The sequence below is a fragment of the Macaca thibetana genome, chromosome 3 (assembly GCF_024542745.1).
Source record: "Macaca thibetana thibetana isolate TM-01 chromosome 3, ASM2454274v1, whole genome shotgun sequence".
Taxonomy (NCBI): domain Eukaryota; kingdom Metazoa; phylum Chordata; class Mammalia; order Primates; family Cercopithecidae; genus Macaca; species Macaca thibetana.
In genome coordinates this window covers 105,615,927-105,643,233 of record NC_065580.1, presented here as the reverse complement: position 1 = coordinate 105,643,233, position 27,307 = coordinate 105,615,927, and the positions used below count along the sequence as shown (strand labels likewise).

At 35.9% G+C, this 27,307-nt stretch overlaps 1 protein-coding gene across 1 annotated transcript in view; it reads left to right on the top strand.

The window, feature by feature from the left end:
* TBX20 (T-box transcription factor 20) overlaps positions 1-24,660 on the top strand; it is a 52,587-nt gene extending 27,927 nt beyond the window's left edge. Inside the window, exons 7-8 of the mRNA XM_050785483.1 lie at positions 22,430-22,542; positions 24,242-24,660. Coding sequence (XP_050641440.1) covers positions 22,430-22,542; positions 24,242-24,582 — 454 coding nt within the window. The 3' untranslated portion in view covers positions 24,583-24,660. The remainder of the gene's footprint in view (positions 1-22,429; positions 22,543-24,241) is intronic.
* The last annotated feature ends 2,647 nt before the right edge of the window (positions 24,661-27,307 follow it).

Here is a 27,307-nt window from a genome sequence, read left to right as displayed (position 1 = left end):
CGTGTGAGTAACGTGTTATGCTGCTGCATTATGATGGCTGTGATGTCACTAGGTGATAGACGTTTTTCAGCTCCATTCTGATGTTAGGGGACCACTGTCATATACATGGAATGTTGTGAGCTGAAACATTGTTATGTGGCACATGACTGTATGTGTTTTTAAGGCATTTTATGCATACTGCCAAGTTTCCTTCAGGAAAGGTTGTTCACAACAGTTACCCATTCCTTTATGCCTTTGTCAGACATGATCATCGTCTTTTCATCTTTGCCAGTTTCATAGGTGAACATTTGTATTTTCTCCTGGGAATTTGCCTGTTTATGTCCTCAGTTCTTTTTTTTTTTTGGATTGTTCACCTTGTTCTCTAAATGAGCTATAAAAGCTACTTATGTATCAAGGGTATTAGTATTTTATTGTTCATGTATGTTGGAATCATTTTACCAGTTTGAAAATTAGCTTTTTATTTATGCTTTTGGTACATAGATGGTTTTATCACCAATCTGTTGCTCTCGTTCTTTGATTTCTATCCTAGAAAACTTTTCTCACTCCAAAATAATAAAAACATTTACTATAGATTTTCTAATCACCTTACTGCTTTTTAGTTTTTCATTTAAACCTTTGACTTGTGTAGTATTTATTTTGGTGAACATTATAAAATAGACATATAACTTTATGTTTTTACAAGTGGCCTGAATACTATGAATATGTATTGACTAATGTATTCATTTCCCACTTATTTTTCACTCTCCCTTTGTCATATGCTGTACCAAATTCTTATGCATATTAGTTCTTACAGTCTGTTTGTTGAGCTGCCAGTATGATATTGTTGTAATTTTCTTAAATTGTAAATACTTGATATTTAAATATCTGATATGGCAAATTCCAATCTTTTTTTACTTGTCATTTTAAAAATTTCTTGATAGTCTTTGATCTTTATGCTTCCAGTCTTTGAAATCCTTTTGTCAGGTTTTCTACATAAATGTTATGGGAATTTAGCTTAGACTTGTGTTGAATTTATATAACAACCTGGGAGGGAAAATTGATATCTTAACAGTGATATCAGTATTCAAAGACACAAATTCCTATTCTCATCTATGAATATGTAATATGTTTGTCCTCTTTCTGAAATCTCCTGTGTTATGTAGCAGTTTGCCATTTTCGAGTTTGTAAGTTCTGCACAGATGTTCTTAGGCACACATCTAGGCCTATGATAGCTGCTCTGTCTGATACAATAGCTGCTGGCCACAGGTGGCTAGTGAGGATGTGAAATACACTGTTAAGTGTGGCAAACACACAAACAGGTTAGCTAACTACCAAAAATCACTAAAATTTGAAGACTCAATATGAAAAAAAATCATTTAAAAATATCAATTAGATATATTGTAATAATAATTTGGGTTATTGTGTTTTAATATAAAATATATTTTTAATATATATTTTTTAATGTGGCAACTGGGCTTATCTAAAATTACATATGTGACTCACATTACATTTTTATTGGAAAACACTAGAGAGATTTTTTGGAGGTGCTTACTTTTGTAAATAGAATTTTAAATTAGAAATCTGCCTAATTTAGTCTGCAAAAAGCTGTTGATTCCTATGTGTCTGGCATTCTGCCATTTTACTGAACTTAAAAAATCAGTTTTAATAAATTTTCATTTTAGTCTCTTGTGTTTTCTAGTTAAATTGCTATCTCATTTGCAAAAATTATGATTTTATCTCTTCCTTTCTAATAGTTATACTTTAAAAATATTTTTCTTGTTTTATTACACTGATTAAAATTTCTGGGACGCCATTGAAAGATAATAATAGTTGGCATTTTTGTCTTGTTCTTGATTCATTATGTATGGTTTTTGGTGGCTGTTGGTTTCAGAAGAATATTCTTTATTATACCAAAGCAATAACTTTCATACCTAAGTTAATGATTTTTATCTTAACATTAATTGAATTTATACTAAATGATCTTTTAACATCTATTGAGATTATTTCCTTTTCTAAAATTTTAAATGACATTATAATATAGTCATATTGTCTATGTTGAACCATCCTTATATTCCTGCCTGGATTTTTATCTGTTTTCTTAAGTTACTGGATTTAAACTACTTATATTTTATTTAAGATCTTTTGTATCAGTCTCAAAACAATTATTTGATTTTGTACCTTCTCTGTCAGTTTTTGGTATTGGTTTCTGCTAATTTGTTCAAATAAATTGAAATATTTTCCTTCCTTTTATTGTCAGAATCAGTTTGAATAGCAAAGAAGTGATCATTTACCTGAAGATTTTATAATCTTGTCCATAAATTCACCTGGGTGCAGTATTCTTTTGGGGAATACTACTTTATTTTTTTTTTTATTTTTATTTTTTTTTTTTTTTTGAGACGGAGTCTCGCTCTGTCGCCCAGGCTGGAGTGCAGTGGCCTGATCTCAGCTCACTGCAAGCTCCGCCTCCCGGGTTCACGCCATTCTCCTGCCTCAGCCTCCCGAGTAGCTGGGACTACAGGCGCCCGCCACCGCGCCCGGCTAGTTTTTTGTAGTTTTAGTAGAGACGGGGTTTCACTGTGTTCACCAGGATGGTCTCGATCTCCTGACCTCGTGATCCACCCGTCTCAGCCTCCCAAAGTGCTGGGATTACAGGCTTGAGCCACCGCGCCCGGCCGGGGAATACTACTTTAACAACTTTCTTAGTCTGTTCCATTGTTTATTGGTCAAATATGTGTTAATATCTGTCCCACGTAATTGTTTTTGTCTCAAGTTCTACTTTAATCTTATATGGCTACCCTTTTTAAATTTTTGCTTTCTTTTGTTTACCCTTTAATTTTTAAAAATCTATAGGACTACAGCAATATTCTCTCTCTCATCAATATCCTGTCATTTTCATTAAGAAGAAACAACCCTTTCTTGACCCCTTTGTCTTTTGAATTGCTGACTTTCCCAGTTATCCACTCCTTAAAGTTCCTCAGAAAAAGTTTTGTATGTTCTCTTTTCCCATTTTTTCCCTCCCTTTCTGTCTTCTACTCTGCCTCTGAGACATTCATCCCCACTACCCTCTAGTCCACCCTTGTCAAAGTCACCAGTGACCTCCTCGTTGCTAAACCCAGTGGTCAGTTCTCAGACCTCATCTTCCTTGGCCTGTCAGCAGCCCTTGGCACAGTTGTTCATTCTCCCCTCTTTCCTTTCTGGGCTTCCTAGACCACTCAGTCTTCTGTTTTTTATTCCACTTCATTTACCATGCTTTCTGTATGTCCCTCATTGATTCTTCCTCATCTCCTTCGTCTGTAAACACCATGTGTTCCAGACCTTAGTCCTTGTACTTCTCAGTCTACATCTGGTCTCTGGGTGCTGTGTCTTGGTTTTATGCCTTTAAGTACCATGATATGCTGATGACTATTGAACTTACATTTCTGGTTCTGGTCTCTCCAGATTCAAATATCTGACTGGCTATTGCTTTTACTTTTCCCTGTCCCCCTAAGAGCACCTCAGATTTCACATACCTATACCTGGCTGCCTAACCACACTCCTCCACACCACCTCTTCCCTTACTGTTCCCATCGTAGCTGCTCATAACCGCATCCTTCTCAGTGTTCTGGCCAAAAAACTTGGAGTCATCTTTGACTCTTCTTTTTCTCATATTTTACACATCCAAACAATTAACTCATCTTGTCAACTAATCCTTCTAGTCCAGAGGAGTCCAACTACTTACTGTCTTCACTGCTACCACTCTGATCTAGGCCACTGTCCTTTCTTTCCTAGATTATTACATTAATTTTCTAACTGATCTCTCCGCCTCCACTCTTATTGGCCTTCATTCAATATTGGCCTTATTTTTATTCAATACAGCCATCAGAATAATCTTCCCAAAGAAAGGAAATTTGATCACATCACTCATACTCAGAGCCCTCCAATTCCTCACCTTTTAATTTAGAGTACAATCTAAAGTCCAGACAAGGCCTCAAAGGTTCTGTAGAATCTACCCCACCTGTCCCAGTTACCTCTCTGAACTCTACTCTCCCCTGCTTGCTGGCTTCACCACACAGACCTGCTTACATCTCTTGAATATGGCGAGGCCTGTCCCAGCCCAAGGGTCTTTATTACTGGATTGTGCTGCCCTGCATATCTGAATGGTCAAAGCCTTTGTATTTTGTTTCCTAACCATATCCCCAGATCCCAGAATGGTGTCTGGCACACAGTGAGCATCCAAATATTTGTTGAGTGAGTGAATGATGTGTCTTTATAAAAACAGCATACAGAGTAGCTGTATTTTTAAAGTCTTATCTAAGGGTCTTTATTTTTCAATAGAAAAACTTAACCCAGCTTCAAGCATTATGATAACTGATATTTTTGGTGGTGTTTCTTTGAACCGTTTCTGCTTTCTGTTTAATATAGCTATTGGCTTTAGTTTTTATTTATTTTTTCTGTCTTTTGTTATATTTATCGAGTTTTCTTCCTTTTATTATTAACAATAATGGCCAACACTCACATGTGCCATGTGTCAGATAATGGGCTATATATATATATATTATTTCAAAAAAATCATCTAACAAAGAAACTATTATTCTTATTTTGTAGATGAGATCATGAAAACTTCAAGATGCTAATAATTTATCTAAATTCACATGATTTGTGATAGCTGAACCTTAAACCCAGTTTAGTTAATCTGAAACCAAAATCTTTTCTCTAATGTTCACTATATTCCTTTTTAATAATTATTGCCCTTAAATTCTAATAGAACATCATTGTAAAATTGATATTTCTCAATTTTTTTTTTGCCAAGAATTAAAGTATATGTTTTGTTATCCTATAAAATAGGATACTACTCCTCCCTTAGCCAGTAATTTTTGTTTAAATAATCTGGGACTTAAAATCAGATTTTTAGCCCTTGGTCTTTCTTATGATCTTTCTTAAATTATTTTCTTAATGAACATCAGGATTGTGATAGATTAGCCGCAATTATTTTAAATTTACTTGCAGGCATATTCATTGTTTACTGCTCATTTCTTCTCTACTTTCTTCAATTATTGGAATTGTGTTCGGACTTTATTGTCAGTTGTTGGTAAACATTGAGTAATTGGTTGAGGAATGATATAAGTGGGTCATCTTCTTTATGAGTTCTTGCATAACTGAGAGGCTCCATTGCCATTATGTATGAACCTGACTAGAGTCACAGTCCTTTTGCCTAGAACTCTTTCAACCTTCCTTTTAAGTATTGTTATCTAGTTTTGAAGTATTGTGGAATAAAAGATACCAAACCCATTGTCTTTCTCCGTTGGAAACTTACTTTTTCTTCTCTGTCTGGATAAAATGTTTCTAGAACGTTTTCTCAATCTTTGAAATTCAGAAATTGTGTCAGTATCTGTTCAGTTGTAGTTTTTTTTATTAGTATTTAAATATAATTGAGCCTTTTCAATTGAAAATTCAAGTCTTAATTGATCTCAGGGAAATTTTCTTCTTTTCTTTTTCTTTTGATATTTCTCTTTTTTTTTTTTTCTTGCCAAGACTGAAAGTGTGTATTTTGTTGTCCTATACAATAGGAAATAGAGATTTTTTTGTACTTCTCCTCCCTCAACAAATCATTTTTGCTTAAATAATCTTGGACTTCGAATTTTATTCATTGGTCTTTCTTATCATCCTTTAGAAATTATCTTCTTAATGTTAATGTAAACGTATGTTGCATCTCCTTAATCTATTCCCCATTTATCTTCTCTCTTTAGATTTTTACTCGGAATTTTGGGAGAACTTCTTATATCTTCTAATTTGCTGATTCTGTTTTCTGCAGCATCTAATATTCTGTCTTCTGTCTTTACCGAGTTCCTTTAAAATGTGAGAATTACTGTTGTGTTATTTCTAAGTGTAATTTTACATGCTCAGATTGTTTCCTTTTCAAATGGCTACTTGTCCCTATTTTATTAATAGAGGGTCTTCTTAAATCTTACTAAAATTTTAAAAGCACAAATTAGAGATTTTAAAATGTGTCCTTCTGTTTCTTGCAATAAGTCTGCTTCAGAAGAAGTCATTTGTTCTGCTCTGTTAATGACTTTTCTTCTTTTGAACTGTTGAATATTTTGTAATGTCCAATTATTTTTCTCTAGCTCATCTGTAGAATCGAATGTCTGTTTAATATTAGGAGCTGAAATTGATTCTGAGTAAAAGCCTGAGGCTGTTTATTAGATCTTCCAGGTATAGACTGAAGAAGGGGCAACACATTTATTGTTATTTTACCAATGTGGAAATTCTGTTTAAGTTAGAGAGTTGTTACAGATAGATAAGGAAGTCGTTTCTGAAAAAGGAGTGTTGACTTGCCATTGATGTGGCTACCCTCTCTGCCTCAGCAGCTAGAAACCAGCTGGGGCAGTGCTAGTTCCCTCACCCAGCACAGCAGCCTCATGTCCCCCTCCAGAGCTGGCGATGGTGATGGCCCACACTGTTCAGTGTGCCAAATACACCATATGCTGGCTGGGAGGGCTGCCGTGGGATTCCTTCCTCCTAGACTTCAGCTGTGTAGGAACCTGTTCACAAAAGAACTGCTCAAAGATCTGCTTTCATCTTTAACCCCATTCACTCCAAGTTGGGGTTTTGATGAAGTTCCAACAGAAGCCTTGTTTGTTTCCACCCCAGGTATCTTTCTTCCTTACGTGCTGATGGATGGCATGCTGACTGGTGCTGCCCTTACTCCTTAGCTGTGTGTGGCTGAAATATTGTAATATATACTTGGCACCCTCCCTCATTTCTTGAGTTTCTCTTGTTTTCTTGTTCATATTAGTAGGTCAGGGAATTAAATATAAAGGCTTATATCACCCTATTGGTCTAAGATTCATACTGAAAGTCTCTATAAAAGTGATTTTAAAACCACTTGCACTGAATAAAACTTTCAAACACATGAAGTTTGGGCATAAGCCCAGTGGGATATGGCCCTTTTTGTTCGGAGCTCAAGTGTTCTCTATTAGTTTAGGTGAGGAAGGAGACTTAAGGAAAGCAAGTTGCAAATCTAATATTCTGGGAATTTGTGGGAAATTTGATCTACGTCAGCATAATGAAGAAGTAAATATTTTGGCATAGTTGCTAAAGAAGTTCATGGTTTGTGAATAATTCCTGGGTCTTTCATAATAATTTAGGGTGCTCGAAAGAAAGTAGTGTTTGGTTCTAACACAGCGTTGGGTTGGGTTGTAGAGTTTTCAAAGCATGTTTCCTTAGGAGCAGTGCAGGGTCAGTGGGGCACACATCTAATCAGGTAAACAGCCTAGAGCAGGGGTTGGCAAACTGCAGCCTGGCACCTGCTGGGTACAGCCCAAAGCTAAGAATGGGTTTCACCTCTTTAAATGGTTGGAAAAGTTTTTTAAAGTAATATTTCCTGACATGTGAAAATAATATGAAAGTAAATTCTATTGCTTACCAATACAGTTTTATTGGAACATGGTCTGTTTTTGTTTTGTTTTGTTTTGTTTAAGTATTGTATGTGGCTGTTTTTGTGTTATGATGACAGTGTTGTACGTTTGACAGAGACCATATGACCTGTAAAACTTAACATATTTACTATCTGGCCCTTTACAGAAAAACGTTTGCTGCCCCCTGCTCCCACTAACCCACAGTGTTCCCCTTGAGACCCACATTCTGTAAGAGGAGTCACAGAGCAGACTAGGCTTCTGAGACAGAGGAGGACAGCTGCATCCCCTCTGCTTGGAGGGATGGGATCCAGGAATACAATGGTGCTTAGATGTATCCTAGTTCATCTGGGCTGTTATAACAAAAGACCATAAACAGGGTAGCTTCTAAGCAACATTTATTTCTTACAACTCTGGAGGCTGGAAAGTCTAAGAGCAAGGCACTGGCAGGTTTAGTGTCTGGTGAGGACATGCACTCTGCTTCATAAATGGTGCCTTCTTGGTGGAAAGGGCAAGTAAGCTTCCTCAGGCTCTTTCATAAGGGCCCTAGTCTCATTCATGAGAGCTCCACCCTCTCATCCTAGTCACCTCTCAAAGGCCTGACCTCTCAATATTGTCACATTGGTGATTAGGTTTCAACACATGAATCTTCAGGGGACATAAATGTTCAGACTATAATAGATGTCAGAACAAAGAGACAGAACTCAAGGAGTGAATTGTATTTCTGGAAAATAGAGCAACATATTATAATATTACAATCCTGTAAAAATGGAAATAACTTTATATTTAATTATTAGTATGTGCTTTATTCTTTCTCACATATAAAATAAATAGTAAAAACATATTTTAAAATTATATACTAAAGCATACCCTGGTATTTTGATTTTAAACTTCCAGACTACAATTAATTGGTTCTCTAGGAAGTATTTATTTTGAAGTTAGAATGAAATTCAGGAGTTGCCTAGTTTATCCTTGTCATTATAACAATGCAGCGGTTAGGGCCACAGGAGCTCAAGTGATTTGCCCAGTGCCACACAAATAGTAGAAGACATGGGTCTAGAACTGCAGGTTTTTTGCAGTTAGTACTGGGATTTTTCAAAACAGCTGTTTTAAAGTGTTTACTTTTGTTTATATATTTACAGATTTATAAATCGTTAAAACCATAGTAAATCTTCAAGATCATCTAATCCATTCCATCACGTCTTTATTTTATAGAAGTTGCTTACTGTATAGAAGATGCCAAAGCCCAGATATAGATAAAAGAATCTGAATGCACAGCTTCTTGGGAAAGAAAGAATTTTCTTTACATCTTTAGCAAAGATAGACTTAGTATAAAAGTCTGCATGCATATAATGGAAGCAGATTTGTTTGGTAGCCAGATTAAAGTCTGCTTTTGGGCCGGGCGCAGTGGCTCACACCTGTAGTCCCAGCACTTTGGGAGGCCTACCTGGGTGGATCACCTGAGCTCGGGAGTTTGAGACCAGCCTGAACAACATGGAAAAACCCTGTCTCTACTAAAAATACAAAATTAACCTGGCATGGTGGTGCATGCCTGTAATCCCAGCTACTCGGGAGGCTGAGGCAGGAGAATCACTTGAACCGGGGAGGTGGTAGTTGCGGTGAGCCGAGATTGTGCCATTGCACTCCAGCCTGGGCAACAAGAGCAAAACTCTATCTCAAAAAAAGTCTGCTTTTAAATAAAGTATGTTAATTTAATAAAATCAAAATCCGTTGACAGCAATAGCAAGAAAGAAGGAATGGTGTTAAACAGAACTAATTTATTTTCAAATTATAGAAGGGGTCACCACAAAATTTTTTAGTTAGCAAGATGTGTTTCTGCACTTAAAATGCTACTCATTTATCCACAGCTTTTTAGAGGAAGCATTTATTTTATAAAATGGTATGAACTGAAGGTGCCAGACCAGTGAGTTTGATAGAGTTATTCACAATTAACTTATGGTTGTAAATTATCCCTTTTTTCTTGCTGTGTCTTTCTTTCTATCTGTGTATGAAGAATATTTGTTGCCTGCCTCACAGTTTACTGATGTTTTTTCTGAGCTGAGTAATCTGTACTTTGTCAGACTTTTTATTTGGTTGTCATAGTCATACAACTTAGAAAACTAAGCATAATAGTTTTTGGGTTTTTTCAGTGGTACAGTTTACTTATTTAAGTTTCTAATGATAATACAAAACCAGAAATGTATATTACTGAAAAGAAAAATCAATAAGATTAAGTCAAATAATTAGAAATAAACTAAAACCTAAAAGCTTTTTCTTTTTTTTTTTTTGAGACGGAGTCTCGCTCTGTCGCCCAGGCTGGAGTGCAGTGGCCAGATCTCAGCTCACTGCAAGCTCCGCCTCCCGGGTTCCCGCCATTCTCCTGCCTCAGCCTCCCGAGTAGCTGGGACCACAGGCGCCGCCACCTCGCCCGGCTAATTTTTTGTGTTTTTAGTAGAGACGGGGTTTCGCCGTGTTAGCCAGGATGGTCTCGATCTCCTGACCTTGTGATCCGCCCGTCTCGGCCTCCCAAAGTGCTGGGATTACAGGCTTGAGCCACCGCGCCCGGCCAGAGCTTTTTCAAAGATTAAGTTAGAGTCATTTTGTTTTTCCAAAATGGATTGTATATTTCAGTTCTCAAATTTAAATTAATGATTTATAATACCTCCTAAATTGTATTATCTAAAGTTTTCATTTATTAAGTATTTTGTGGAAGTTATGAATATTGATACATTGTCTTCCAGTAATTTATAATATATCTGCATCAATCTTTAGAAAAATGTTGTGACAAGGAGTTATTTACAGTCTCAGTAAGATGTGATATAAAAATGAACAAATTAATGACCAAAAACAACTTTATATATTTTGTTTTTTACAAATTATATTTGATTTTAATGGATTTGACATTTTCTCCTTGAACACAGTTTTGCCAGGTCTATATTTAGGAGAGAAATGTAAATTGAAATAACACTTAATATTAATTTCATCTCTGGCGTGTATAAGGAAGGAAGGTTTAAACAAAGCATGGCAAGTTATAGAGACTGGTAGTCTCAAGTTCATCTAAAATGATTATGATCATGTAAGCAGCTTCTGGAACACGTGATCTTGATGCTCAATAATAACAATAAAGATAGTTTAATTTTGTTATCTATAAACATTTATTGGCACTTATGTGTCAGGTACCAATTAAGCTCTCTGTGTATTAATTCACTTAATCTTAGTAACTCTAAGAACTTGATCATACTGATATCCTTATTTTACAGATGAGAAAAGGGAGGCATGAAAAAGTGAAGTAATTTGCCCACGAGCACACAGCTGGCAAGTAGCTGGGCAGGGTTCAAGATATGCAGACTTGCTCCAGCAAACATGCCCCTAACCACTTCACTAGGGCAGTGGTTCTCAGCAGCATCAGCAGCACCTGGAACATATTGAGAAGCACCTTCTCAGGCCACACCCCAGACCTACTGAGACAGAAACTCTAGGATAGTGCTTGACAATCTGTCCTTTGATGAACCCTCCAGGTGCTTCTAGTTCTCAGACTTTAGTCTGAGATCTGCCTAGATCAAGAAAGTATTATTATTATTTTCAATCAAGGACCAGCAGCGTAGTAGTGGAGACAGACCTGAAAACATATAATTGCCATCAATCTAGTAATTGCAGTAAAAGAGGACTGTGTTAGGAACAGTGGTTTTGCAAAGCAGAATGTGAGGGGAAGGGAAAGTTTTGCTTTTTGAGCATTCAGAAATTTGCACTTTAGTTTCAAAGATAGAGGAAGGGCAACCGGTTTCAGTACTGATAAGAGTGCTGGTTTTGCTTGTCTAGAGTTTGAATAAATAGTCCAAATGACTTCAAATGGTTCTGAATGTTTTGGCAGAGCACGATAATCATTGTAGTGATCCTGTTTTGCCAATTTTCTGGCCATGATTGTGTCTCTGACATGTGTACTGTTTCTGAAATTGATGGTTACAAAGTAGTCAGAGGAGATGTTTTAAAGATCAAATAAGGTAATGATGCACTTTTTTTTGCCTAGAAAAAATATTTAGCATTAGATGTTAGAAAGACTGACTTTCAATAACAGTACCCATTTTATCTACCTATTAAATCCAAAGGTAAGTCTACTAAAACTACTAAAAGTCTACTAAATCCAAAGGTAAGTCTGTTCCATTGGGATGTGACAGAACTAGCATTACAAGATACTGTCATAGCTTGTGATACCAAAATCACTTGACTTGTTTGGTGAGTCATCCTCACTTTTCAGGGTACAGCATTTTAGAAATTCTCACAGTGGGCTTCTAGGCTAAACAAATTCTTTGCACTTTTCGTTCTGCTGGAAACAGGGATTAGACATAAAGTAAACAACATGGCCTGACTTCTCTTTGTAACATCTTCGAAGAGATGGCCCTGATATGCACCACTGTTTTCAATCACTTAAAAGGCAATAATTCAATTATGCCGTCCTTTATATAAGAACTGCCATTGCTTTCAGTTCACTTCCAGGCCTGACACAAGTAAATCATTTCAATAAAATCCCTCTTTTTCCCCTCCTAGAGACTAGCATAAGTAATGATACCAGTGATCTAGCCAGGGAAAAATGAATATAATGTTCTTATAGAAAAGCAAAATGTTTCACAATGTTTCACTGTATTACTTGTGAAATTATTTGTCTTGTGTGTGTTATGTGAAAGATATTTAAATGATCTTATTAAGTGTGCTTTTTAGAGATGTAACTATTACACTCTTTTCTAAAAAAAATATTAAGCGCATGAATTTAGTAGTTATATGCAATTTGTGGGAAGAGGAATACCCCTTAGAAAAATACCATCCAGAATTTGGGCCCATGGACAGCAAATCCTTTATAAATGTACAAAAAAATACCTTCCAAGATGTTGAAACAAGTTCCTTTGCATGTGAAAACAACCAGCACCTAATTCTTTCCTATGTTCATGTAAAATTTTGTTAATATGACTTATGGTTCAGACTTAAAGGACATCAGCTTGAATGTATGTTATAGTTGTCGTGTTACTAGGGGTTGCTCAGCTCACTTGACTTTCTTCTTAATGACCTCAAAAGATAGTCACTCTCTAGTATTGTAGTAAATTAAGCCTGTGAGTAAATAACATCAGCTGTTTAGGCTGCTGGGATTCAACATTATCAGGTGTTTGTATATAAAGATTAAAATATATGGCAGCTGGTAAATTAATTAGGGTCCATGTTATGCCAAATTATCCTCCCCATTAACTTTTGCTTTGAATATATTCACCAGTACCTCTCAGTGAATGATAAAATGTTTTCACTTCAACAAGCGTAACTCATGGGATTCAGTAAGTCTGTTCAAGGGATATTTAAAAATAGGTTACACTTTTAAACAAGTGATAATGGACTCACTAAAGCTTAACATTTCTCTTTGATGTCAGATATAGTTTTGTAATAGAACTGCGAGTAATATTCTAGTCAATTTCTCCACCGACTTTAGCATTCAGTCACTGAGAAAAATCCTCTTTTTTGGACCACATTATTCTGAATTAGAATTATACAGACAGGTAGAATAAATCGGAAAAAATATAATCTAAGAGGATAAAATATTTTTGCCTGTTTTAGATATATGTTTAAAGGCACTTAAATTTACTGTCAGTTCTATGTGCCAGACACTATTTTAGATAATTCAAATGCATTTTCTGATTTAATCCTTATAGTAATGCTTCTTATTGTTATTCTGTTTTATTTTTATTTTCCATAGCACTATTATCAACATCTAATATACTGCATGTTTTTCTTATTCTCTCCCCCACTTTTCACCCCGACTCCCAGTTTTCTCTTTACCCTCATCACTCATTAGACAGGGATTTTTTTTTTTTTTTTTTTTTTTTTTTTTTGCTATCTCTTCAATTCCTTGTTCATAGTAGTGACTCAATACCCTTTTTTCAATGAATGAGTGGCCCTATGAAGCAGATGTTACGCTCCCCAATTTGCAGATGAAGAGAGGTTAAGAAAGTAACAAAGCCAGAATGTGAAAATGGTTGTAGATGATCCACCTACTCATCTATTCATTCATGCATTTGATAAGTGAAATTAAAGCCCATGATATTTCCAAAATATTGCACAGCTTACCATACATAAATTACATTGATTTAAAAATCAGCATAATTATATTTTTTAACCAACTCATAATAGGTTCCCAAAGTATCAGTGTTAGACCAGCAGTTATTTTGTTTTTGTTCATTGGTGGGTTATCACAGTCTCATTTTGTAATGTGAAATTAATTTTAAATAAATAATACATATATCAAAAATTGAAAAGTTATACAGGAGTATATGGTGAAAAGTATCCATCCACACATCTATCTTCCATTTCTAAACTTGCCTGCTCATTGGAATCACCAGGGGGGAATGTTAACAATTACTGAAGCCTGTGTCCCACTCCCAAAGATTGTGATTTAATTGGTATGGAGTGTGGTGTCGGCTTTGGAATTTTTGGAAGTTCCCCTGGAGAGACATTGCTTTTAGTAAAGGTAAAGCTGCAAAGGCCGAATATACCCTGTTGCCTGAAACAACTAAGAAACATACAAAAGATGCAAAACAATGCTTTTTATGATACTGGGTATCAGGCAACAAAAGACAATAATCTCTGAGGGATGGGAAACAAATGAGGGCAGTGGTGAAGAATACAGGCAGAGTCCACCAGACTCCCTGAGTTGAGAGGTTGGAGCTGAGTTTGCAGAGACCAAGACAGTGAGAATTCATAGGAAGGACAATAGGAGAGGTGAAAGCTGCATGGAAAAAGCACTCAAAGATCTACAGAGGATCCTAAAGAACTCCGAAGATTTATAGAGGATCCCTTTTGAGTGTTCAGCTGCAATTTGCTAAGGGAATCCATATGATGAAGCTATCAGAGGCTGCAGGGAAGAGCACCTGAAAAGATTAGGGGGAAACAAACAGTACCTTGTGCTCGCCAAGAGATAATGCCTGTTGTAAGCAGTTGGACTGGAAAATCTTGTGACTTAGAAGGCATTTGGTAGAGTATTCAGAAGGGTTTTGCTTCAGTAGTGAAGAAAAATTAGCCCTCAACTAAATAGTGTTCCAGTCCTACTTAAAATATCTTGAAAGCAAACTCCCAAAGGATCAAATTATTTCCAGGTAACTTAACTATATCCCAAAAGAAACCTCAACACATGTCTTATATTTATGTCTTTATAAATAGAATTTTAAAAATTCAGTACCTGACAAAATTGGCAATGCCTCGTATCTAATTAAAGATTACCAGGAATGCAAAGATGCAGAAAAATATGACCTATAATGAAGAGATAATCAGTTGAAATTAAGTCAGAACTCACATAGCTATTCTAATTAATAACAAGGACATTCAGACACTTTTTATGATTACATTCCATACATTCCAGAAATTAAGGAGATGTAGAAGATTTACCAAAAATCAAAGTCACAATTCTAAAGATGAAAATGGCAGTGTGTAAAATGAAAAATATACTGGATGGGATTATTGGCAGATTAGACATGGCAGATGAAAAGATTAGTGAACTTGAAAGACATAGTGATAGAAACTATCCAAAATGAAACACAAGGAGCAAAGATAAATTTTTAAAAATTGAAAGCACGTCAATTGTGGGAAAATTTTAAGTGGCCTAATATCTGTGTAATTGGAGACCTTAAAGGTAGTTGGGAGGTGGGACAAAAAATATACCCCCCAAAAAAATCTAAAAATTTTTCAAATTTAATGACAATTGTAAACACAATCCAAAATAGCCCAACAAACCCAAGCTCAAAAAGCAAGAAGAAATAATACCAAATTATGTTATAGTCAAATTACACAAAACTAGTGATATAAAGAAAATATTAAAACAGCCAGAGAATGATAGACATATTACATAAGAGGAACAAAGATAAGGATGAGAACAGATTTCTCATCAGAAACAAAGTAAATGAGGAGATAGTGAAGCAACGTTTTTAAAGAACAGGTGCTATTTGACTAACAATGGGGTCATGGTTGGATAAACCCATCATAAATTGAAAATATAAGTCAAAAGTTTCTAAGTCCAGATATAACACCATCATAAGCCAAGGACCGTATTGAATGCCTACTGCTTTTGCACCATTGTGAAGCTGAAAATTTGTAAGCTGAACCATTGCAAGTTGGGGATCATCTGTACTGAAAGAGAAATCAACTCTGTTAACTAGAATTCTTTACCCAGCAAGAATATCTTTCAAAAAAACAAAAGCAAAATAAAGATTTTTTCAGACATACAAAAGGCGAAGAATTCACCACCAGCAAACTGCGGTACAGATATGTTAAAGGAAGTCCCTCAACCAGAAAGAAAATTATACCAGATGTCAATGTGGATGTAAACAAAGGCATGAAGAGCACAGGAATAAGAACTACATGGATAAGTAGATTAATTTTTTATTATTAATTAAATATTTTAAAAAGATAGTTAACCTTTTAAACAAATATGATAACAATTAGAATAGAGTTTATGTAAAAAATAAAATGTTTGACAAGAATGGCACAATGGCTGTAAGGGAGAAATGAAAATATATTATTTTGAGGGTCTTATACTAACTTGAAAGATTTAATATCACTTGAAGGCAGATTGTGACAACTTAAAGATATTTACTATAAATCCTAAGTCATTTATGAAAATAACAAAACAAAGTTATATCTAATAAACCAACAAAGGATATGAAATGAAATCATTTAAAGAAAACCCAAAAGAAAGCAAGAAAGAGGAAAGATATAACAAAGAACAGATGGGACAAATAGAAAACAAATAGCCAGACTTCAACTTAACTATATCAATAATCACATTAAATATAAATGCACTAAATATCTCAAAAAGCAGAGATTGCTTTGAATTAAAAAGTAAGACCTGATTATATGCTGCCTGTATCAAATATGCTTTCTGTGTAAAGACGTAAGTTGAAAGTAAAGCAATGAAAAAAAGTAGCATATTAACAATAATTTTGAAAAACTTAGAGTTATTGTGTTAATATCAAAGTAGATTTCAGAGCAAAGAATGTTACTAGGTATAAAGTAGATAATTTAATACTAATAAAGGGCTCGATTCTTCAAGGTAATATACAGTCCTACATCTTTATGTCTGACAGAAGTATAAGAAAAAACAGACAAATATGCAATCCTAGTTGGAAATTTTAATATCCCTTTCTTAATAATTGATAGAGCAAGTAGAGAGAAAATGAGTAGAGACACAGAAGATTTGAACAACAGTATCAACTAACTTGACCCAATTGATGTTTAGAAAATATTATCTAAAATTAGGCCAGGTGCAGTGGCTCGCGGCTGTAATCCCAGCACTTGGGGAGGCTGAGGCGGGCAGATCACGAGGTCAGGAGATCAAGACCATCTTGGCTAACATGGTGAAACCCTGTCTCTACTAAAAATACAAAAAAATTAGCCAGGTGTGATGGCAGGCCACTGTAGTCCCAGCTACTTGGGAGGCTGAGGCAGGAGAATGGCATGAACCCGGGAGGCAGAGCTTGCAGAGCCGAGATCATGCCACTGCTCTCCAGCCTGGGTGACAGAGCGAGACTCTATCTCAAAAAAAAAAAAAAAAAAAAAAAAAAGAAAATATTATCTAAAGTTAACAGAATATGCCTTCTTTGCAAGTATACACAGAATGTTTATAAAGATCATACACTCTACGCAAAAAAAGTCTCAATAAATTTAAAGGCATTCAAGTCATACAAAGTGTGCTTTCTGACCATAATAGAATTATATTAGAAAAAATAACAGGAAGATATCTCGAAAGTCCCCAAATATTTGAAAGTCAAATAACACATGTCTAAACAACCCTTGCGGGAAGGAAGATATCAAGAGGGAAATTAGAAAATATTTTGAACTGAATAAAAATGAAAATACAACATATAAAAACTTGCAGGATTCTGCTGAAACATTACTTCCAGGAAATTTATAGTGCTACATCTCTACTTTAGAAATGAAAGGTCCTAAATCAATAACCTCATCTTCCATCTCAAGAAACTAGGACAAGAGTGAATGAAACCCAAAGCAAGTAGAAGAAAGAAAATAATAAATATCAGAGTAGAAATTGATGGACTAGAAAACAGGGAAGCAGTAGAGAAAAATCCATGAAACAAAAAGCAGAGATTAATAAAATTGACCGTTTGCTGGTCAAACTGACCAAGAAAATAAGGGAAGAAAATATAAATTACCATAATCAAGAATGAAAGGAGTAATATCACTACAGATTCTACGGGTATTAAAAGGAAAGATAATAAAGGAATATTGTGAACATGTACGCTTAAAATTTTAACAATTTAAACAAAATGGACAAATTCCTTGTAGGCAGAATCTACCAAAGCTCATTCAAGAGAAAACAGATACTCTGATAATTTTGAATTTGTAGTTAAAAACCTTTTACAAAGAAAACTCTACGTCCACATTCACTGGTGAATGATACCAAACATTTAAGGAAGAAATAATGACGATTCTACCTGAAATCTTCTAGAAAATTGAAGAGGAGGGAAGAGTTTTAACTAATTCTATGAGACTAGCCTTATCTTGATACTAAAACTAGAGAAAGATCAATATTCTTCATGAATATACATGGAAAAATTCTGAAGAGAATTTTAGGAAATTGAATTTAAAAAACGATAATATGTGACATAAATAACTAGGGCCTAGTTCAGGAATGGAAGGTTGATTTAACAGTTGAAATTCAATGGATGTAATGATCATACTGACAAACTAAAAACTATATGATTATCTCAGGAGACACAGAAAAAGCATTTAACAAAATTCAACCTCAATTCTTGAAAACTCTCAGCAAACTAGGAATAGAAGAGAACCTTTAGTCTGGTAAAGGTTATTTTCAACCTTTAAAATTGAATGCTTTCTGTAAGATAAAGAACAAGTCCATTCTTTTTTCCTTTTTCTTTTTTTGAGACGGAATTTCTCTCTTGTTGCCCAGGCTGAAGTGCAATGGCTCAATCTTGGCCCACCGCAACCTCCGACTCCCGAGTTCAAGCAATTCTCCTGCCTCAGCCTCCCGAGTAGCTGGGATTATAGGCACACACCATCACGCCCAGCTAATTTTGTATTTTTAGTAGAGACAGGGTTTCCCCATGTTGGTCAGGCTGGTCTTGAACTCCTGACCTCAGGTGATCTGCCCACCTTGGTCTCCCAAAGTGTTGGGATTACAGGCATGAGCCACTGTGCCCAGCCCTTCTTACCACTGCCAATTCAACATTGTACAGGTAGTTTTAGCCATTGCAGTAAGTCAGGAAAAATCAAAGTCATTGTGATTGGAAAGACAGAAGTAAAACTATCTTTGTGTACAGGCATCATGATTATCTATACAAAAACCCCAAATTTCCAAAACCCACTAGAACAAATAAGTGTTTGGCAAGTTCACAGAATATAAGATCAATATAAAAAATAAATTGTATTTCTATCTATTATAAATGAATATCAGAAATTGAAGTTAAAAAGCAGTATTTACTATAATACAAAGTAGGGATAAATCTGGCAAAGGATATGCAAGATGTATGTACTTAAAACTACAAAAACATTGCTGAGAGAAATTAAAGAAGACCTAATAAAATGGAAGGATATACTGGTTCATAATTTGAAGGATGCAATATTAAGATGTCAGTTATGCACAAATTGATATGTAGATCTAAAATAATCCTGATCAAAATTACAGGAGTCTTCTTTGTAGAGATTGACAAAGTAATATTAAATTTCACATGGAAATGCAAAGAACTAGAATAGCCAAAACAACTTTGAAAAAAAAGGTAGAGTACTAATTCTAATGTCAAAAGTACTAACACTTTTATTCAGCTAGGATAATCAAGACAGTATAGTTTTGGTGTCAAGTTCCACAAACACATCAATAGAATAGAGAGTCCAAGAGCAGACCCACATGTATGTGATGGAGAAGGGACAGTCTTCTTAACAAGTAATGTTGAAATAATGGGATATTCATAAGCACAAAAATGAACAATTGATAACTCATTCATATATAAAATTAACTCAAGATGAATCATAGACACAAACATAAAACCTCACACTATAACACTTTCAGAAAAAAATTAGGAGAAAACTTTTGTGGTCTTGGGTTAGGCAAAGATCTTAAAATATGGCACCAAAAGCATGATCCATAGAATTATAAATGGATAAATTGCACTTCATCAAAATTAAAAACTCTGCTTTTAGAAAGAAACTGTTTAGGAAGGAGAAAAGACAAGCCACAGCCTAGAAGAAAATATTTGCAAATCATATATTCTATAAACACCAGTGCCCAGAATAGAAAAAGAAATCTAAAAACTCAGAAAACAACCTGATTTTTTAAATGAACAGAATATTAACAGCTAGAAATATGGAAGCAAGTAAGCACAGAAAAAGATGATCAACATTATAGTCATTGGGGGAACACAATTAAAAGTATGATAGAATACCAGCATATGCGTATTACAATAGCTAAAATTAAATGTTGACCATATCAGGTGTTAGTGAGAGTATAGAGGACCTGGAATTCTCATACACTGGTGGTGGGAATGCTAAATTGTATGACTACTTTGACAAATAGTTTGGCACTTATAAATTGCACTTATATCTAACCATGCAATTTAGTCATTTCATCCTTAGGTGTCTTTCCAAGATAAATAAAAGTATATGTCCATTTATTAAAAAGTATGCATAAATATGTGTAGCAGCCTCATTTGTAACATTCAAAAACTGAAACAAGTCAAATATCCATCAATAAGTGAATAAACCATAATATATCCATGTAATATAATGCTACTCATAGCAAGAAATATTAATGTATGCCCCAATATGATAAATCTTAAAATCTGCTGAGTAAAAGCCAGATAAAAAAGAATATATTAGATAAGATTTCATCTTTATAAAAGTTTAGAAAATGCAGACTAATCTGCAAAAACAGAAATTATATTAGTGGTTTCCTTGGAAAGATTTGTTGCAATGGGGACCATGGAGCATAGGAGCTTGAGGAAGCTTTCGTAAGTGTTAGATATTTTCATTATTTTACTTGTGGCAATGCTGTCACTGGTGCGTACATATGTCCAAACTGATCAAACTATACACTTTATTTTTATTTTATTTTTTTAAGACGGAGTTTCGCTCTTTTGTCCAGGCTGGAGTGAAGTGGCGTGATCTCGGCTCACTGCAACCTCTGCCTTCAGGTTCAAGCAATTCTCCTGCCTCAGCTTCCTGAGTAGCTGGGTTTATAGGTGCCCACCACCATGCCCAGCTGATTTTTGTATTTTTAATAGAGACAGGGTTTTGCCATGTTGGCCAGGCTGGTCTTGAACTCCTGACCTTGGGTGATCTGCCTGCCTGGGCCTGCCTAAGTGCTGGGATTACAGGCGTGAGCCACTGGCCCCGGCCCCGTACACTTTAAATATGTGCCACTTTCTGTATTTTAATCATATCTTAATATAGTTTTTTTTGTTTGTTTCAAGATCCCTAGTTGATTCAAACATACACACAAGTTTGAGAATCACTACTCCAATTCTTCAGGTTCCTGGTTTCACCCCGCAGAGGCAACCTCTTCTAGGCAGTTTCTTGTTCTGGAAACTGGAACATTCTAGAAATCCTATGCACGTGCAGGCATATGTGAACATACATATCCTGTGTTCTAACTTCACAAATGGTAGCATACTTTACATATCATTCTGTATTTTACTTTTTTCACTTACTGCATCTTGAAAATTATTCCATATCTGTACATATGGAATGACCTCATTCTTTTTGACACCTATGTGTTAATGCTGTGTTATTTTGACAATATGAGGTGGTGCTTTCTTCTTACTCTAAAACCGTTTGAGAATAGAAATATAACTTAAATAGTTGCAGAATTAATTTTCCTTTTAGGCATATCCTTAAGTCCTCATAGTCATACTATATATTATAAAATGCCTTCATCTATGTGGGTATACAAGCTTTCTACAACACCAAATTTACTATGAATTAGGTAGTAATTTTTCGCAGGTAAAGTTTGCATATTTATGTGAAATGTTGAGAAGTGTTAACATTTTAAAAAGTTATTATGACATTTTATTTGCTGTGCTTATTCCCTCAGTATGAAATGTGGTGTTTTGTTTGTCCTTCCTTATGTAACACGTATTTTATAAGTCCTCTTTTGTCCTTCGGTGGTCAGTTTGGCATTGGTCTTTGGGCCACAGCTGTTCCAGAAATGTGTGCCATGCAGACTAATCTGTTATCAGTATGCAGTTTTGGCAAACAAATTGGCTAAAATTGTACTGTCTTTTTTTGTTTTTGTTTTTTAAAGCAGAAGGTCAAATTGTCCAATGCCAAAATAATTTTTTATTTTTTAAAGTTAACCTTACTCTTTGGTTGATAGACTATGTTACAGGAGGAAGACCATCTACAAAACAATGTACCAATTTACCTAGAGGCTAAAACTCCTTATTGGCCATTTGTGTTTTCTTCATGGGTTTTTTGTAATTTTCAGTCTTAGAGCAACAAGGATCTTAGTGTTCATTATCCATATTGTACTATAATCTATGAATTTGTTTGATTTCTTGGTGCATATTAGAGTCTTTTGATGACTAATGAAAATTTGAACTTTTTGCCAACATTTCATCGGTTGTTGGATCAGTGCAATTTGTATCAACTGAGTATTTGTTTTGTATTTGTTAGCTGATGAAGTCAGTAAGAAGAGTCATTGCAGCTCCTTGTAGTAAATTCATTCACTCATTATTTTTCACATCATGGAATTCCATATTCCTGTGGTCAGGTTTCATAGCTCCTGTTCACCCCTTTGTCCTTCATTTTAAAGTATTTCAGGGGATTGTCCATGTCCTAGTCAGTCATGTTTGCTTGCAGTCATACACCTGAGGTCATGTCTCTGAGGAGTCACTGTACAGTAGAATAAATGTACATGTTTTGAATTTCATCTTTCTGTGCAGTGGTTGCTTTTTGGCTGAGAAAATGGCTTTACTGATTAGTGAGTTACCTCTAAGACCTCTCTCTATCTCTGAGTCCTTTACATTTTAGTTAACCTGTGATGTGTCACTCTAACCTAGGGAAAGTGTGGAGAGCCTGATTCAAAAGCATTCCTATGCGCGCTCACCCATCCGTACCTATGGAGGAGAAGAAGATGTCTTGGGGGATGAGAGTCAGACAACCCCAAATCGAGGTAAGGTAGCTTCCAAGGCCATGGAATTGCTGGGAGCCAGAGCACCTAAAGGAGAATGGGGGCAGGTCGTTGATGAGACGCCCAGTCCTCAGAGTACACGATGCCCGGAAAGGATTTCAGGAGCCTCCCTGGGAAGGAAGAGCCCCTACGCTGATTCTCACACATTTCATTATTTTGCCTTTGAATCATAGGCGATGATGCTGCCTGCAGGTTTCCTGTGGTTTGTTTTTTTTAGTGAAAGAAACTGAGCCTTTGAGTCAGGGATCAGGAGTTACTTGTCCATGATTTAGTACATAAGAGCTGTTGAACTTTGGGGTCAGTCCCCAAGTCCTTCTGAACCTCAGTTTCATAATCTGAAAATCAGGGAATATATCTGTTCCATCTGTGTCAGGAATAATTTGTTAGAATCAAAGACCAAAATAGAAAACACTTTTAAAAGAGGATTTTCCTAATGAAGGATATTACATAGAGGCAGTGGCCCCAATGTTGACAGCAGAAACTGAACAAAGTTTCTCTGTTCCCAAGGCTTAGAGAGCAGCCCTCTGCATCTGGGAAGAGAGTCCAGAGAAAAGAGCTCAGAGGTGCTCCATTCTGGGAACAGGGAAGTTCGTGTAGGGAGAGAGTCCTCTGTCATTGTTTTATGTCCTTAATATGAAATTATATAATCCGTGAAAACATAGGACATTTCTTATTACTCAGTCCAAGTGAACCACTAGTATTACAGTTGACTCTTGAACAACACAGTGGTTAGGGAACCAACTCCTGTGTGGTCCAAAATGTGCGTATAACTTTTGACTTCCTAAAACTGAACTACTAATAGCCTACTGTTGATCAGAAGCCTTACCTGTAACTTAAACAGTCAATTCACACATATCCTGTGTGTTACATGTATTACATTCTGTATTCTAATAATAAATCAAGCTAGAGAAAAAGTTATTAAGAAAATCATAGAAAGGAAATATATTTACTATTCCTTAAGTGGAAGTGGATTATCATAAAGATCTTCATCCTCATCTTCACACTGAGTTGGCAGAGGAGGAAGAGGAGGGGTTGGTCTTGCTGTCTCGGAGGTTGTAGAGGCTGAAGAGGTGGAGGAGGTGAAAGTGAGGCAAGAGGGGTCAGGCACACTCAGTGTAAATTGTATTTAAAAATATCTGCATGTAAGTGGACCCATGCGGTTCTAACCACTGTTGTTCAAGGGTCAACTGTGTACAGTCAGAAAATTCAGTGTCAACTCTATTCTACATTTCTGGATGCTGTGGTAGGAAAACTTACTTTCTTAGGTTCTCACAACAGTTTTGGAAACCAGACAGCTTGGAAGAGATTTAATACATTCAGTCTTCCTTATGACATTACAGAGGTCAGAACAGATATCAGGTATTTGCAGTTTCTTTTAAGAGAATCAGGTCATTAACTGCAGGCAGGGTATTAATGTTTTGGCCACTCTGTGGGAGGCTGCAGGCTATCCAATGAGTTGTCTTTTTCCATTTAGTAAATTCTCTATTCCATGGAGGTGTAAATATCATCTTCTTATCTAGAAAGGTGGATTTGCCTCATGACAGATCTCATGTGTGTTTGTCTTTCTAAATTACAGATGTATTAAATATTCTTAAACACAAATGGATCTTTACAGATAATTTAATTCTTGATCTGTACATTGACACAGTGTTTCCAGTCTAATGAGTATTTTTCCTTACAGGGTCAGCCTTTACAACATCTGATAATTTGTCTCTCAGCTCCTGGGTATCATCTTCTTCCAGTTTTCCTGGGTTTCAGCACCCACAGTCCCTGACTGCTCTTGGCACCAGCACAGCATCCATAGCAACACCCATTCCTCACCCCATCCAGGGTTCTCTGCCACCATATAGCCGACTGGGAATGCCTCTGACCCCATCGGCCATTGCCAGCTCCATGCAAGGGAGTGGCCCCACATTCCCTTCATTCCACATGCCGCGATACCATCACTATTTTCAGCAGGGGCCCTATGCTGCCATTCAAGGACTACGCCATTCCTCTGCTGTGATGACGCCATTTGTATGACTCTTCTAAAAATGGAGACCCAGAATGCGCAAATGGGTATGGAAATATAGGACAGGGCTGGGTGGGTGGGATGTGGGGTATTGGAGCAGGGGCTTTCCAGGAGACACAGGACCTATCAAAGAGAAGAGCTGGACTCACAATAAAACCTACCACTGAGGGAATGCACCATGGACCAGGATTCATCTGTAGTTGAGGGACAGCTCTTGGGTTCAGGAGAGAATCCATGTAAAGTTCTTAGCCAGCCTGAAAGTTTAATAATACAAGGCTGATGAATCTTAAAGTGCATTATTCCTCATGGTTAAAACGCTGTGTTGATGCGGTAATGTATAAAATCACTGTGTATAGGGTTTCTTTCTGCTTTTCACAGGATAAAAGAATCTTCAAAGAGGCCATACTATATAGCATACTGACCATAATGACTAACTGAAGTCAATTTATCCCTGTAGAAAAGGGGAGCCAGTAGAGAAATACTTGTAGTGCCGTAGCATAAGCATGTTTCGTTTTCTTTTGTGTTAGTCTGCTGGGGAAGGAGCTGAGATAATGCTAATGCATCCTGTTTTGTGGATGAATACATGGTAATGACCTCACAAAGTTCTATTTGTAATACTGAAGGGCCAGTAACCAACAAGCTTGGTTTTCATAGTCTTCTTTCTTCCTAGTTTTCTTTATTGCAAATACTTGCCAGAGTTAGGTTTGGGGCTAGGGTTATGGAGGAAAAATCTTCCATGTACAGTTTTGAAGCAAGAGCCTCTCTATATTACATGGTAAAACTGAAGTTTGATTTTTCTGGGCTGCGTTCTAAACACACTACTGACGAATTCACTGAGGAACACTCCAAAGCCTAGGCATGATGTTATGTGAGGCTTGCTTTCACTTACAGCTGCAACAGAAGGATGGTGATTCTATTCCAAAAGGATTTCTCTGCCATTAGTGCCAGAGGTCCCTTCATTTTCCTTTAGTTTTGGGAGACCTTGTGGATGTTAAAATGCATCTGGACAAATTCTCATTTTCAGTAAATCTGCCTTGTTTTTGCTGCCACTGATTGACAAGGATTTGAGAATGACCATTCTAAATGCCAGGATAGCCATGATTTAACCTGTGCTCCTGAGTGGAAACGTGTCCATACATCTAATTTGGCCTTTTTCCTTACTGTGTTACATTTAGTGACTCCTTTACCATTTTGCTAGGTCTGTAATCTTAAATTGCTTGATAACATAATGGCTTCATAACTGAAATGTTGGCAGTTCTTATAAGTCAACTAAAGCATTCTTCTACTTTATTTTCAACTTTTGCTATCTTCTTAAGCCTTCCTTTAATGTTTATAATAGCAACAAATTATATTTTAGTTATATATGACCTGTATATTGTTTTTGAACAGCATATATAGATATATATATATAAGCATTTACAGTCAGGGTAACACATTTGGCATTTTGCAACAATTTATTTCCCTAATAACATATTTAATGAAATTAATAGTTTTTCAACTTCAGATTTAATGCACTTCAACTACAGGATGTAACCTGTCGTCTTAGCAAATTTCTCCAAAACTCTAATTTAATTTTTTGTATGTAATATTCATTCTACTCTTCTTGCTACAGAAGTATTGAATCTGTTAAAAGAGATGGGAAATATTTCTACTGACAGTAGAAGTGTATTTTGGGGGAAATGCAATATACTTATCACATCAGACTCCCGTGGGATTTTATTTGGTGGTTTTAATATTAGCCTTTTCCATATCACATGCTTTTGTGGGCACTTCCAGCCTGTGAAACAAGGCATCATGGCACAGCCTGTCTAGGTGATGCTGTTGTTGGATTTTGCACTTGCTATTCTCCACTATACTCTGAAGTTTACTTACAGAAAAGCATAGGCTGTGTTAGCAAAGCATCTCACGATCCTACAGCAAACACTGTGGGCTAATTTTTAACTTGTTGCATGTTATGCTGTAGTATCCACAGGTAGTTTGTTTTCAAACAAAGTACAGGTGTCATTTCTTTAAAAAACCTGTTATGAGTAATGTTTAAACTATCCATAGAGCTAGGATAGGGGTTTACTATTTAATAGCTGGCCTGTTGCCAGTGCTCTTTTGAATATAGAGTACTGCTGCTTAAAGCAGGAATAACAAAAGATGCTGTTTTACATAATACTACTCAATACCCTGATAACTTACTGGTCTACTAAGGTGAAATCTGTGTCTGAATTTTATTTTCAAACAGGATGAAAAGATTGTTTTAATACATACTGTTTTGATACATACATTTAATACATACATTTCTGCCAATCTGCATGTCTCAAAGATATTTGTGTGTTTTTGTTAAATATGGTTTTACACTAGTATTTCCTGACTTCATAATTTTATTTTGTAATTAAGCAATATAAGACTATAAATAAGAGTGCTTAGAGAAAACAAAGACTAGTCAGACCTAAAATCTAAATTGGATGTATATTTTTAAGTATTATCCGAACCAGAGAAAAGAAGCACAAGTGAAATAGAGCTTAACCTCATCAGAGTCACTTGAGTCATGGAAACCAAGGGGTAGAAATTTCCCCTCCCTGGGCCTTTCTGAGGTATCCTGGTGGTTGATGCTTATTAAACCCTTGGGAGTTTAGTATTTAAAATTCCAAAGCCCATTCTGGCAAAAGTAATTGCAAGAACTACATATTTAATGGGAAAGCCAATTGAATAATAAAGGCCATGAATTATAATATATTTGGCATATAT